Source organism: Dermacentor silvarum, chromosome 4, assembly GCF_013339745.2.
Source record: "Dermacentor silvarum isolate Dsil-2018 chromosome 4, BIME_Dsil_1.4, whole genome shotgun sequence".
Classification (NCBI taxonomy): domain Eukaryota; kingdom Metazoa; phylum Arthropoda; class Arachnida; order Ixodida; family Ixodidae; genus Dermacentor; species Dermacentor silvarum.
The window spans coordinates 111,964,074-111,977,281 of NC_051157.2; the positions used below are offsets into that span (position 1 = coordinate 111,964,074).

A 13,208-nucleotide genomic window follows, 5' to 3' on the forward strand; every position below is an offset into this window, starting at 1 on the left:
GACATTACGGCAATGGCATAATAGAAGCGATACAAATACAGACATAGCAAACTTAGTTTTGATCTTTTAGCCATTGGTTACCATATACGCGTGCCATGTGACCCTCCGTCTGTATTACTTTTGCCTCGTACATGCTACCGAAACTTCCATTGTTTTGTTACATGATGCTGTATGGTAATAATCACTTTAAAAAAAAAGGCAGAAGAGTTTTATTTACAATCTATATTAAGCAGCACTTTTCACTTCAGACGCCGAACTACCAGTCAGATTCATTTTGCGTGCAGAAAACTGGAAACACTTTTGCACATGGAGAGCAGCATTGCACTTCCACTTGCTTTCGCTTTTTTCTTTTTACACTGCACACTTTTCACTGCCATGATGATTTTGGTGTCTAGGGACTGGCAGAATCTGATGGGATAAATGCACCCAGTGCACTGATTCAAGGTGCATAGGTGTCGGAATGTGCATGCCAAGGTTCTACAAATATCAACTTAAAGGGATACGGACACGAAATTTACGAAAATGCTGAAAATGAATCCTCGGTGTGTGATTACACCGAAAAGAAGTAGTCACTTAGCTCATTTTTGAGCCGATGGCTTTATTTTTGGCGTTTTTGTGAGTGCGTGCCTTGCCGCCCAACCCACGGGAGTTGGAAGGCATGATGTCACGACACCCTCGTCGGATAGCCAGCCAGCCGGCCGCGGTCATTCAAAGCTCGCCGATGCCACCATCGGGAGCATAGATTCGAGTTCTGGTGCCTCTACCAGCGATGAGTACACGTCTGAATACGAGGACCATTCCAACTTGGCAAGAAATATTACCGCTTACGGTTACGAGCCTTCTGCGTCAAGCGACGAAGAGCAGGTGGCCGTGGTGGAAGTGCCGGTCAGGTTTTCGCAAACTGTAGCACGAAGATTTCGCTCTGCACCAGACACTTGTGCAAGAATTGTCATTTCCTCTGTAAACTTGCTTTTTCAAGAGCGCACGCAGGTGAGGCAGCTGCGGGGTACTTCAGCACTGCGTGGATGACTGAATAGTAGTTTATGCCGTCGGCATGAGCAACTGCTGTGAGGTATCAGTACCACCGATACCCTCGCGTCCACTTCGCCAGCCGACCAACATATGGCAGCACCTGTCTGGCGTTCTGCCCAGTTTTTTTCTGCTTTTAGCCTGTGGAGAAGCAAAGCTGTATGTCTGATCTCGTGAGTCGCGCTCGCTAGCCTTGTATTGTTTTACCATGCTTTGCCAACATTTTTAAAGACATCACTGCCTCCGTGCCCAGCTTCGGGCATCTCGCCCCAGCCTCGCCCTCGCACTGCTCAAGAAGGCTGCAAGTGAACGAAAACAGTTCCAACATCTTTTCGCCTCATCTTTTCCAACGTGCCTCTGATCATTTCTGCCTTGCGTTTTCGGGAGAAGACTGATGGCACAGTGTCGGGCTTTAAGCATTGCCTTTTGAGCGGCATGCGGAGGCTTTTCAGCACAGCCAGGCTGGTCACATAATCATCGTCGACGAAGTGGTCCGCACAATTGAAGTCATTTTTTTAGGTCTCCAGGCTGTGCGTGATGGCTGACAGGCAGGTATCCAAAGTTTACACACCTTCTCGTCTCTGGGAAACGTGTGCGACGGCGTGTCACGACCGACGATGCTGTTATAACAGCAGTGTCTGGGCATTTCCTTCCGCCACGACGAACACGTCAATACCGAGCGACGACTGCGGGAAGGCGCATGTTAGACGCACCACCTGCGTGGAGCGCTGATGGGATAATGTTTCGGACGGACCACGTGCGAAGATCGCCGAAAGGGGTTAAACAAACACGGCAAGCAACGCAAACACTGTGACGGCTGTGGCCGACCTTGGCCGCACGCGTGCGGGTGTTAATACGTCAAATTTCAGCGTCTGCCGGCGGCCACTTGGAAGCAAAGTGCAACAGAAAATCTAAAAAAAAGATGTTTCTCGTTTTTTTTTTTCAGAGCAGCTTGTTGTATTCGTCATTTTCAACAGTTAAACTTTTGTTCCGACACAAAAAACCACCTGCCAACTTTTGTGTCCGTATCCCTTTAAACGAAAAAAAAAATAAAACTGACCATCCCTGAAGTCGATGCCTAGTGCAAACTAGTGGCATTTCTTAACTTGTTCAGCATAATTGGCTGTTACATTATCTACTAATAGCTTTTTGAACCAGCAAATTATTGGCTCTGGCAATATGGCCCCCATTTCTTGGGGGCCCTGAGGTTCGCTGGCTTTGGTAGCCTGTGGGTTAACTGCTGTCACAGTAAAAGGAGGAAATTTGACTCATCTGAACAAAATGCAGTGCTAATGAAATGTGGGAAAGAAAGATGGGACAAGATCCTGTCTGCATCACATTTGTACTTTGTTTTATTCAGCTATGAAGCAACTAAAGAAGGTTATTTCCTTACTACTTCCATTTCTGCACATGCCCTCACATTATCTGAATGATGCTAGCTTCCTTCATACGTTGTATATCAACAAATACCTTAAGCATTCAGGAGAGCACACCATCCTGAAAGCAGTTGAAGTAGTTTTAACTGACGTAGATTCCTTGCCTCTTTTTTTATAAACTGTTAATGAAGGCTTGTTGCCTAGTTCAAAAGGCTTTATTGAACTTTCGTGTGGCGTTATGTGAATTATAAGACATTGAGATTGCAAAGAGCCTTCGGGCATAAGTAATTCTGCTCAGTGTAATTTATCAAGCATCACTTGTGCCTGGATATAGGGCAGTAGAAAGATCTCGCGAGATTATTCTGGGCATTTCTGGCAACATGTTGGCGCTTAGGTGTGCTTCCGGTTATACCGTATTTACTACTTGTGAATCTAGGCCGACTCCGATTCTAAGCCGATTCCCAAAGTCCGAAGCCAGAAAAAAAAACTTGCCTCGAATGTTGGCCGAACAAAAAAAGCGAGGACAGGGTTCACAAAATGCAAACGGCATTTATTAAATATGAACATGCCGAGCTCATTCTACGTCATTATCGCTGCTAGCCTTGTCGCTATCTTGCTTATCGCTGCCATTTTCAAACAGTGCACTATAGTCAGTACCATTAAGCGCATTACAGATGCTGCACTTTTTGGAGCGCGCAATCAAAGTTTCTGGGTAAATGTCATCCTCCTTGCGGTGCATGCAAAAAGCATCTCCCGTTGCCCCTCCAATGACGGATATTTTTCTCGTCGATTCCGAAGTCCCATCTGGCTTGAACGTTTGACGATGCCTCTGTGGCTAACACTACTGTTCGTTAGAAAGCTGTACTATAGTGACATCGCCTGTTTGGTGCCCTTACGATAATGCCACGCCGCGCACCAATGCTACACCATACCGATACTACCGATAAGACACAGGCCAAAATGGTGACGTCATTCGTGTACTTCAGTTAGCTACTGGCATGGCTAGTAGCAGCTGCGATACTGACTTTTCTAGATGGCGCTAACTATGCACAATATTTATCAGTTTCAGTTAAAAACTGGCGAGTTTTTCAAAATCCTCGAATCTATGCCGACCCTAGTTTCGTATATGATTATTTGAAAAAACTATCGGCCTAGATTTGAATAATTATGGTACTTGTTCTTTTTGTCCTCGGAGCATTATTTTATCTTCGTAAACTAGGAAGACATTATCATAGTTGGATTATTCTAAAACTTGTGAGAATAAATTGTTGAAGACCTTCTTTTGTTGGAGCCTGTACGAGAATTGCAGCATCAAACTAGTTTTTCCCTTTTGCACTGTTTAGATATGTATGGCAGGATTCTCAAACTTCTGCATTAGGTATATTTACAGCGACCAGTTACTCATCTTAGAAAAGATGAGATGTGGAAGGACCTAAACACATATTGTCTCCTGTACATACATCATTATGGAAAGGTCAGCAAAAAAGTGCAAAATTTTTGTGTGGCACTTGCCTCAGTCTTATTCCCACATCTGATCAAGAAACTCGTCAACATTAGGGGTATGCAGGCTTTTGTAGGGCACTCCACGCATTTTTAAATTTTTTTGCAATACTCTTGATTCTTTCTTGAGAGAGAACAGGGAGACTTACAGCAGTGTCCAGTTGACTCTTACATGAGTCTTGCACATTTGCTACTGCTGTCACAAGTATGGAATTTTTCATTTGCAGGTTTCTGTTGCTGAGGCGGAAACCTTTGCAAGGAGCCTAAATCCTGGCTGGACAACGGACAAGGCACCCTACTTTGAGACGTCAAGTGCAACAGGCGAAAATATCGAGCAGGTCTTCGAATACATTTTTGAATATTGCACCCGTGAACACGGTATGCTTTCTTGTTGCCTTAACAATGCTCGCGAAAAAGACCTAAAGACTGTCACTCTCACCCCAAGAACACTAAGGATAGCCAAGAGTGTAACAAATTGTTGCATTTAACATTAGCTAACGTGTTGAATGCACCAGTCCTCACATTGCAAGCCATTGACTTGCTGAAATGCATTTATGTAAATATCTTGTCTGACTTCAGGAGAGCATTGTTATGCTCCGCAATTGTTGTAACCAAGTATGTATGTGACTGCTGACATTGTGCCTAGAAGGCATTCCTTCTTGCTGTCTTGACACTGCACATGCTGTGATATATAGCAATGCACTCTTACTTTTGACTCTCCTGGTCAAGTGACCAGCTGTTCTTCATTGTATACACATCATACTAAGTGCATATGTAATACTTGGTGCAGGCACCACGTCTGTATATTTTAATCTGTATATACTCTGTTTATACAAAATGGTACTCACTGACAACTGAGAATGCATGAGGCAATAAAGCGAATGTGGCATGTGTATGCATGGTCTGATGTCTCTTCAATTTCTTTTTTCATGATTTTGCTTTCTTCTAGGCATTGCTCACTTGACACAGAAAACGGTCTTTCTGCTTTAATCTAGGAAGTGTTCAAAACGTCCTTATCTCGCGGACCTTGGTGGGAGGGGGGTTTAGTGGCAGACAAATATTGTTATCTTGGCGACGGCAAGCACTCCAGAGGTGGTTTATTTTCAAGCCAGCCATTGTTTTTGCTGTCTTGTTTTGCTGAAATCTGGTCACATTGTCCTTTTGTTATTGCTTCAGGGAGCTGAAAGTGCTAGACTTATTTTGAACGTTTGATGAAGGAGCTTTGCCTTCCATTGTTTGTGTATGCAGAGGTTATCAGCAAGAACTGGGGGTTTCAGAGTTATCTTTGCACTTGTACTTTTAAGTTCTTGCTTCCTTTTTTTAACCTTGGGCTCCTGCTATTTAGTCCTGAGAGTGAAAATAGTCCAGATAGTCTATCTTGTTGCTTTGGACTTGCCAGGGTATAATCTTTTGATTTTATACTGCTGAAAATGTTGACGTTAAATTGTAAGGTTCTGGCAATGAATGTTTGCATTTTTTATTATACAAAATGTAACATTTTCAAGCACAAACGTAGTTATTACTGTTAGTTAGCAGGGGATGAAGCGATGGGCTGAGGATAAAATGGTGAAAGTTCTCATTCTGTTTCAGCATTGACAATTAATAGTAACACCTTGTTCTTAAGCTTGTCTTGCCTTTCATTCTCATCTTAAATATTGGCTTTTTGAATTATCTAGGGTATCAGTTCAAAGGCAACACAGAAAAAGGAAGCACACCTGCATTGCATATTTGTTGCCTGCTCCAGCAGATGTATACTTTTGTCAGAGCTGACCAATCAGCATTAACATGCAAATGAGCAATACTTTACTATGAAAGCTTTGTTTGAAATCGGAGTTTGCTAATAAGAACTGAATTGAAGTGTACCTGTGACCCTGCCATAGTTGCATGTGTGCATCAGCTATTCAATTTTATTCTGAAGTTGTCAGATGAACATCTGCTATTTTTACCTACCCATTGTAATCGTCAAATCGATGAGTAGGATGTAATCTACCCTTCCCCTTTGTGCCTTTTGCCTGGCAGGCATAAGGGGGCTGCAATAATTTTTTAAGAGAAACATTGGACAAGGAAGTTTTGCTGCTAGCAAAACATATTTAAAGATTGACCGTCTCATTCAAAGCAAAAAAAATTGGCCGCCATCCCGCCCTGCAAACGTGAGTGTCCAGCGAAGCTGTATCAAACACCACACATGGTCGAGCATTTTATTGGCACTGTTCTTCTGGTGTCTTAATTTCCGTGGTCTACCCATGGCAGTCTTAGAATGAACTGAATGATTTGCTGGGCAGGTCTCCCTTTTATATATAATAGCGTGGTGAGGCGACTAAGTATATATATATATATATATATAACCATGTTCACAAGCCTCCGGATCTTCGTTTCTTCGCCTATGCGAATTCTCGGCTTCCCTCCATCTAAACTCGGGATGTTCTTGTTTGCGACGCTTGGTTTCAGCTTCCCTAGCTCTTGCTTCAGTCTTTCGGAAGCAACTAGGTAGTGTCCAGTTCTCTGGTCGAAACCTGCCGCGCCGCCGCCAGAGGCATCTGCTGCAGTCACGGACACCAGGTGCGTTCGGCGTGAACGCGGGGAAACGTAATTGGCATCGGCAGCAGCTCTACACGTCCCACTGCCACATGCCTCACTCCTTTCCACCTCGCATCCGCTACGCTGGGCAATGCTATTTTTATACTCTGCTTTCACTCTCTCTCAGCTCTCTCCCCCAGCTTGGGGAAGCTATCGCCCAACTGGTGTGGGGTATGGTGTTTTGTAGCGTTAGCTACACTGGCCTAGCCAAGCCTGTTTCGCGCGGCACATCAAGAGCCGTGCTGCGCATGCGCAAGGATCAGTGATGTCGCACGGCTTGCGCACCGGAGCCACCGGAGCCGGCACCTCTCGCGCACTCCGCCGCCACCGCTGCCGCGCGCGACTCACCGCTGCCGGTCTGCGCATTCCAGAGGAGTGACGTCGTAGCTGTGGTAGACGCACTGGCGCCGGCGCGCGTTCGCTGTGCAGTCGCCGTCTGACACTGCGCTGGAGCCACTGCGCTTCTGACTGGCGTTTGCCAGTGTGGTATAGCCATGGAGAAGGAGAGCGCAAATGCTGCTCAACAGCGCAGAAGAACGGAGAAGCTTGACTCATCGGATCCCGAAGTAGTTGCCTGGCAATTAGCGGTTGAGCGTAGGAGACAACCAGGAAAGCTAAGAATAATCAGCTGAACCTTTGCTAACGCTATGTATATCCTGGTATAGCCGAGCTAAGTCACTGCAACTTTTTTTTGTTTGTGCCACGAAATTTTCTGACCAATGAGAGATATACAGCTTTGCTGTAAAACATTGAAAGTGATAGCAAAGTTTAGCGTTGCATTCCAGCTCCTCGCACGGTGTATTAACAATATGCACAGGTGAAATGGCGTGACACAGCATGCGAGACGTCTCAACTGCTACGTAGCAGCAAGAGCGCCCCGATATATACCAGATGTGTCGCAAAGCTGATGCAATAAGGGATCCCAGCGACATTACACACATCACACCACGGTGCACGAGATGAGACAGACTAAAAACTATTGGCAGTTGTCGGTGCCTAACGAAAGGATTAGATACTAGTATTAGCTTGACGTTTGCCATCCTTTCCACTCGAACCAGTGGGCCAGTTTAGGCACCAAGGCGTGCACATGCACACAGCTGCTCTGCAGGAGTGCTGATGTGTGCGCGCACAATGCTCAAGTGAGCCGCGGAAGCCACTGCCCTGACTCTGGCATAGCCATAGTGTGACGGTGCGTCCGCTTGCCTTTGTCGTTTTTGCAGCCAAATGCACTGCACATCTTTGGAGGCCTTCCGACTCTCCACACTTCGAGTGTCCCTTCAATTACTATCGTGATAAAAATTAAATAGGCTTCAGAGAGCCTTGACACTTTCGCCAAGTGCTAAACATTGTTTTTCAACCCATCCAATCTCGTCTCCCTTGTGTTATCATGTGTGCACCACTTGTGTTCTTAAGCCAGCATTTACGTCAGCATTTAGGCTTCAGAGAGCCTTGACACTTTCGCCAAGTGCTAAACATTGTTTTTCAACCCACGCAATCTCGTCTCCCTTGTGTTATCATGTGTGCACCACTTGTGTTCTTAAGCCAGCATTTACGTAAGCAGTGACGACATTTCAGGCCTTGTCTACTTGTCTCGGGCTTTGTTGACTTATTGTGGCACTGCTGGACTGGACTGCACTCTGCAAGCATCTGTAGCACACTTCATCTACTATGTGACTTTGCATTCTTTTAGTATTTTGACTGTTTGCAGTTCATGAAGAGAGAACCTAAAAAACATGGAGCCTACATGCTTCTGTAGCTATAAAACTGGTGCCCAGATTGGCTTACGAGTGAGGTAGGATGCTTGTGTCTACCAGCAGCTTTCACTGTGCCTGAGCACACTTGTAGTGGATTGAAGCAACATAAAGTAATGTGGCATTCACAGAAAGGACAGAAATAGACCTTTGTTAATTTATATAGACAGGTCACACTGCCACTCTCCAAACTTCAACAAGAAAGCAGCTCACTTCAGCGATTCCTTTGGCCCTGAACGCATTCACCCAGCAGCATTCTCTCACTGTGAAAAACACCATCTTATTTTTGCTTGCCAGTTTTAGCTTAAATAATTGCTCTTGCCCACTACGAGGGTATGGGTATGGACAGAAATTTAAAGTGGTTACAGGCTTTCTGGTCGGGATGGGGCATGGGTGCAGTCATATAATAATGAAATAATTTTGATATAAGATTTCAAGAAAATGAAATATTTGTTTAAATGATAATTCTGATCTTGGAGAAAGAAAAATCTTGTTCAAATTATGTAGTAAGTTGCTACACTGTTCTTTGTATACAACTTCATTTCTTTATGGCACCGAATGCATTTTGTGGAATTAGAAATACATAGACAGACTTAAGTACTACTCTGATGTACGACTGTCAAATTTGGTTTCCTTAGAGCAAATCCACAGGTTTATAGAACCTTATGTTCGCAGCTGTTTGGCGAAATGCTTATGCTAATAGTCTTTTGTTCGATGCAGTCCTACAATTTGCTGTTTGACTATGTTTGATTGAGACAATCTCGATGCTTCATGTCTAATTTCTTTTATTTTGTGTTATCATGGTGGGGGTACATTGTGGTCAGTGTAACATATTTTCGCTTTCCATCATTCAGTAGGGTGTCCAAGCGTCCTACCTGCCTTACCTGTCAGCAGCGTGGCATGGCACCTTTAAAATGGAAGTTTCCTGAAATTTTTTGAAGATCAATTTTTATTTAAATCAATGTTGAAACTGCAGGTGATGAGGCAGTTTGATGTGTTAAAGGTTTCTCTTTTTAGGCATAGTCATTTCTTTTGAAGGCACTGGCTGGGGATACCATACTCTGAGTTCAAAACCTGTAACGAATGTCACAAGGGAAGTGTGCCATTGAGATTTTAACAAGTCTTTTTTACCCTGTATACTTGTGATGCCGCAAAACTGGACACTTGGCAACTGTGGATCCTGTGAGCTACTGTGTAACAAACTATGTGGCATAACCGTTGCAACATTTTTGTTGATAGTGACAACATGACAACAGTGACAACAACTTCATTGTTTTCCACAACTGCCTGGTTCTGAGCGCATGCTACAGTTTGAGTATGTGCTATGGTTTAGGCTGATCATCAATCATTGTCATTATGTTCACCACCTTTGTGCCATCGACGGCGTTCGATGCACAAAGAAGACTGATCCGTGTTTACAACTTTAACTCTGGAATAAAGAAAACATCTTTAATTGTGTAAACACATTTGCACCTATTGGAACATCTACAGTGGTCAAAATTGATATTATGCATCTCTTAAGTATACCACTAATTAGAGAATAGTACTTTTGCGAAGCCCTCGTAAGCATTCTAACAATTTCACGTTAGAATACTTAATTACATTCACCACATTTGTCCGTTATAGATGCTCCTATATGTGCAATTTATGGAACTGCAATATATTTTTGGTACACAGCTATAAAAAATAACAAAGCTTGAACCTAACTCTCCAATAGATGAAAATTTTTACTACGAAATTGGTAGACTCAAATCAAACTTTCGCTTCCTAGAGTCTGTAGAAGTTGACTTTCTAGCACAAAATTTTATTCAGATCAGTTCAAAAGTTTCCTAATATTCTACAATTATAGGAATGGGGAAGTTGGCTCCGAGGTAAAGCTTCCACTTGACCATTTCACATCTTTGCATTTGGCGTAGCAAAGCAATTAATAGTTTTTTTTTTGTTTTTTTTTTAATGGACTCTGCATGTTCCCTTGAAAGTGGCATTGCATTGCCCCTGAGAGAAACGACACATCGGATGTCAAAGAAGGTTTTATGAACCGGACCAAAGATTCGCATCATTTAGACTCCAACAAGTGCATTGTGTCAGTATATATTTTCTCAATGGGAAACCACGGGTAGGAACCATATTTCTCCCCAAGCGCTGCTCTTACATACATCACCGAATTTCTTGCAGAAGCTACGCCTGCTTCACTCTACACATTTTACAGCAAAACTGTGTACAACGGTTTATGTGCAGTGACAGCATTCAGCAGCATGTTCAGTATCAGATGTCAAAGAACACCCAGCAACCTGTATCGGAAGTCCTGAATTTTTCTTTCGAAATGCATAATTATCAATGTTGGCATCTATGCAAAGCAATGCAGTAATTAAACGCTGTACAGCTATCGGAAATGCGTATAATTTGGTGATTACAGATGTATGCACACAAAAGTACGACCCATAAAGCAACATTTGGGGATTCTGTACCTCTTGTGTCACAGTAGGACATACTCATTCTGGAGAATTGGCCAAGAACGGCCATACCCCCAGTGGTACATGCCAAATGGCTAAATCAAAGTAAAGCAAACCAATTAATTTGTGAAATATAATTTGCCATTAACAGATCGGTGTGCTTTAGAGATACCTGTGAGCTGACATATCTTCATGTTTTATGTAGGAATTGTGTGTAGTGGGACATGCCCATTCTGGAGGAGTGGCCAAGAACCAGTATTGTACACGTTCCTCTAAAACAGGAATGAAAGCTCATCCCTCGTTCCTTCCCAATATTGAAACGAGTTCCCGTTACAAGTTCTTTTAATGCGAAAGGAACGCGTTCCAGTTACACTTCGAACACTGGAGCGTGTCGTTACATTAACGTTACATTTTATAATTCTTTAATTAAAATATAGTGTCGGATAAACCTGAGGCGAAATAAAATGAGCAATTTAAAACTCGCATCGAACTACGTATATTATACGAATTTGAACATCGCCGGCAGAAGATTATCTCGAAATAAAAAGAATCCGAAGAAGGCGCTCCTATAAGAATTTTTTCAGGGAGCACCGAACATATTCCAGAGATGTAACTGCAACTTTGGTGCTCATCTGTTACAAGTGCAACACATACGGCACTTTCCACCTCGGTCTTCAAATGCGCAGTCGGGATACTGCACTTGAGATGTGCAAATAGAAAGTTACTCACATACACCAATATAATTAAATTTGTTGCACAAGAAACTATATAGAAAGTTACAATACATGGGCGTTTAATGAATACTAATTCAATATTGCAGTATGAGTGGGAAAAGAAAATGTCCAGAATGCATATTCGCAACTTATTTAAGTCCCTTGTTTGAACTCGGCAAGAGTTGCATCTCGATGTTAGTGTCTGACAGACGAACCTGTTTTTCAAGAGAAGCCTGTATTGCCTCAAGTGTTGGCGGTAGTGGTGGTGTCACGCTAAAACTCTATCGAAAACGTGTCGAAAACTCGCGTCTCGTTCATTTGCTATAAATAAGCAGTGATTTTTAAATGCGCTCCAAATTTTCGCGATCGTCTAAGCGGAACGCAAAAATGTCCGGGGAAACGGCGCGTGCACTTCGGGAGATCGCAGATATCGCGATTCCGTTGCCTCTGCGGCTGTTCTTATCGATACATCGAATAGCAGCGAGTCATAGGACGTTTACTTTTCGTCGGACTTTGAGTCTGAAAGCGACGACGATGCAAACCAGTCCGGAACATCAGCGGCCGCAGCCTGGCACGCCCAACTGTAGCGCTTGCAGTTAAATTTTTGTAGCAGAATACCTGTTCAATGAAAAATTTTTATTTTTTCGGATATGGTGCCTAATAGATGGCAATACATTTCGTATATCTAATAATTTTCGTAATTTTTTTTTTTGGTAGATACAAGGGTGTTTTTTCGAACTTTGTTCAATTTTATCACACAATCTTGATTTTAACAATTTATATCTTTTTTATTATATATATCTCGTTAATAAAACTTTTATGCATGAAAAGTGCATTCGTTTTGCTTTCTGTTAATGTATTGCATTAAATATTGAGTGCAGTCGTTCCTTCAGAAAAAAAAAGACATCTGCTGTAACATACAAAAAACACCTATTTTCTCCATGGTAGGGAATGAGGGCACACTTCAGCTTCTCGAGTATGTGTAGATATTGCGAAAGGCCAACCTGGCGAAGATCAGCTTGAAAAAAGTCGCAAAAATGGAGGGCGTTCGCCTCTCAAAGCTTACCACCAGATGCGAGAGACTTCGGGTAGCTGTGTGTTTGCCAGTTTCTGCCTACGCGTGACCGCCTCGCGACGTGGCGTGTGGTTCTTTCTGCATCTTGTACGCGGTGCAGAAACGTTAGAACTGGCAATATTGAGTTTTGTAGTCGCGTTAGGAGGTTTATTGCGTCTTCTGAGCCGTGTGTTCTCAGGGCGTCCTAATGAACGTAGCAGAGCACCGAATCAGTTTATTGTTTAACACACAAGGTGTAAACACACCTTGTGTGTTTAGGCATTTGTGATCTGGAAAAAGCTTAGTTCTGCAGTTTTATGTGGACGGCCACAAAGGGCCGTGTACCCCTTCCTGTTGCAGCTACGTGCAAGTGTCACTAATTATTTGAATAGTGAACTTGTGGTTCTTGGTGGAAAATAGTTTCTTCAACGTTGGTCAACATGCACCCTTTGTGATAATTATAGGACGAATTGTGTGTCGTTGCCCATGCTGAAATAAGTAAGCCCGTTAATTCGACTCTGGCTAATTAGATTTTTCAGTTAATTCGATCCCGACCGAAGGTTCCGGCTGGCGTTCATGCCCGAATATTAAGGGCCCGAACTTTAGCTAATTCAATCCTAAAATTGGGTTTCGACTAATAATTCGAACTTGACAAGTCAGCACGCACACACCTGATCCCTATGGTGACTCCAATATCGACCCCTTTAGTGGAAGAGCTTTCTCGGCGGGGCTTCCGTCAAAAATGCAGATTTTTG

General features: G+C 43.2%; 1 protein-coding gene across 3 annotated transcripts in view; it reads left to right on the forward strand.

Moving 5' to 3' along the window:
• LOC119450502 (ras-related protein Rab-7a-like) overlaps positions 1-4,800 on the forward strand; it is a 45,221-nt gene extending 40,421 nt beyond the window's left edge. For all 3 annotated transcript variants that reach the window (XM_049665928.1, XM_049665927.1, XM_037713977.2), the window contains exon 7: positions 4,133-4,800. In XM_049665928.1, the coding sequence (XP_049521885.1) occupies positions 4,133-4,393 (261 nt within the window). In that variant the 3' untranslated portion in view covers positions 4,394-4,800. The remainder of the gene's footprint in view (positions 1-4,132) is intronic.
• The last annotated feature ends 8,408 nt before the right edge of the window (positions 4,801-13,208 follow it).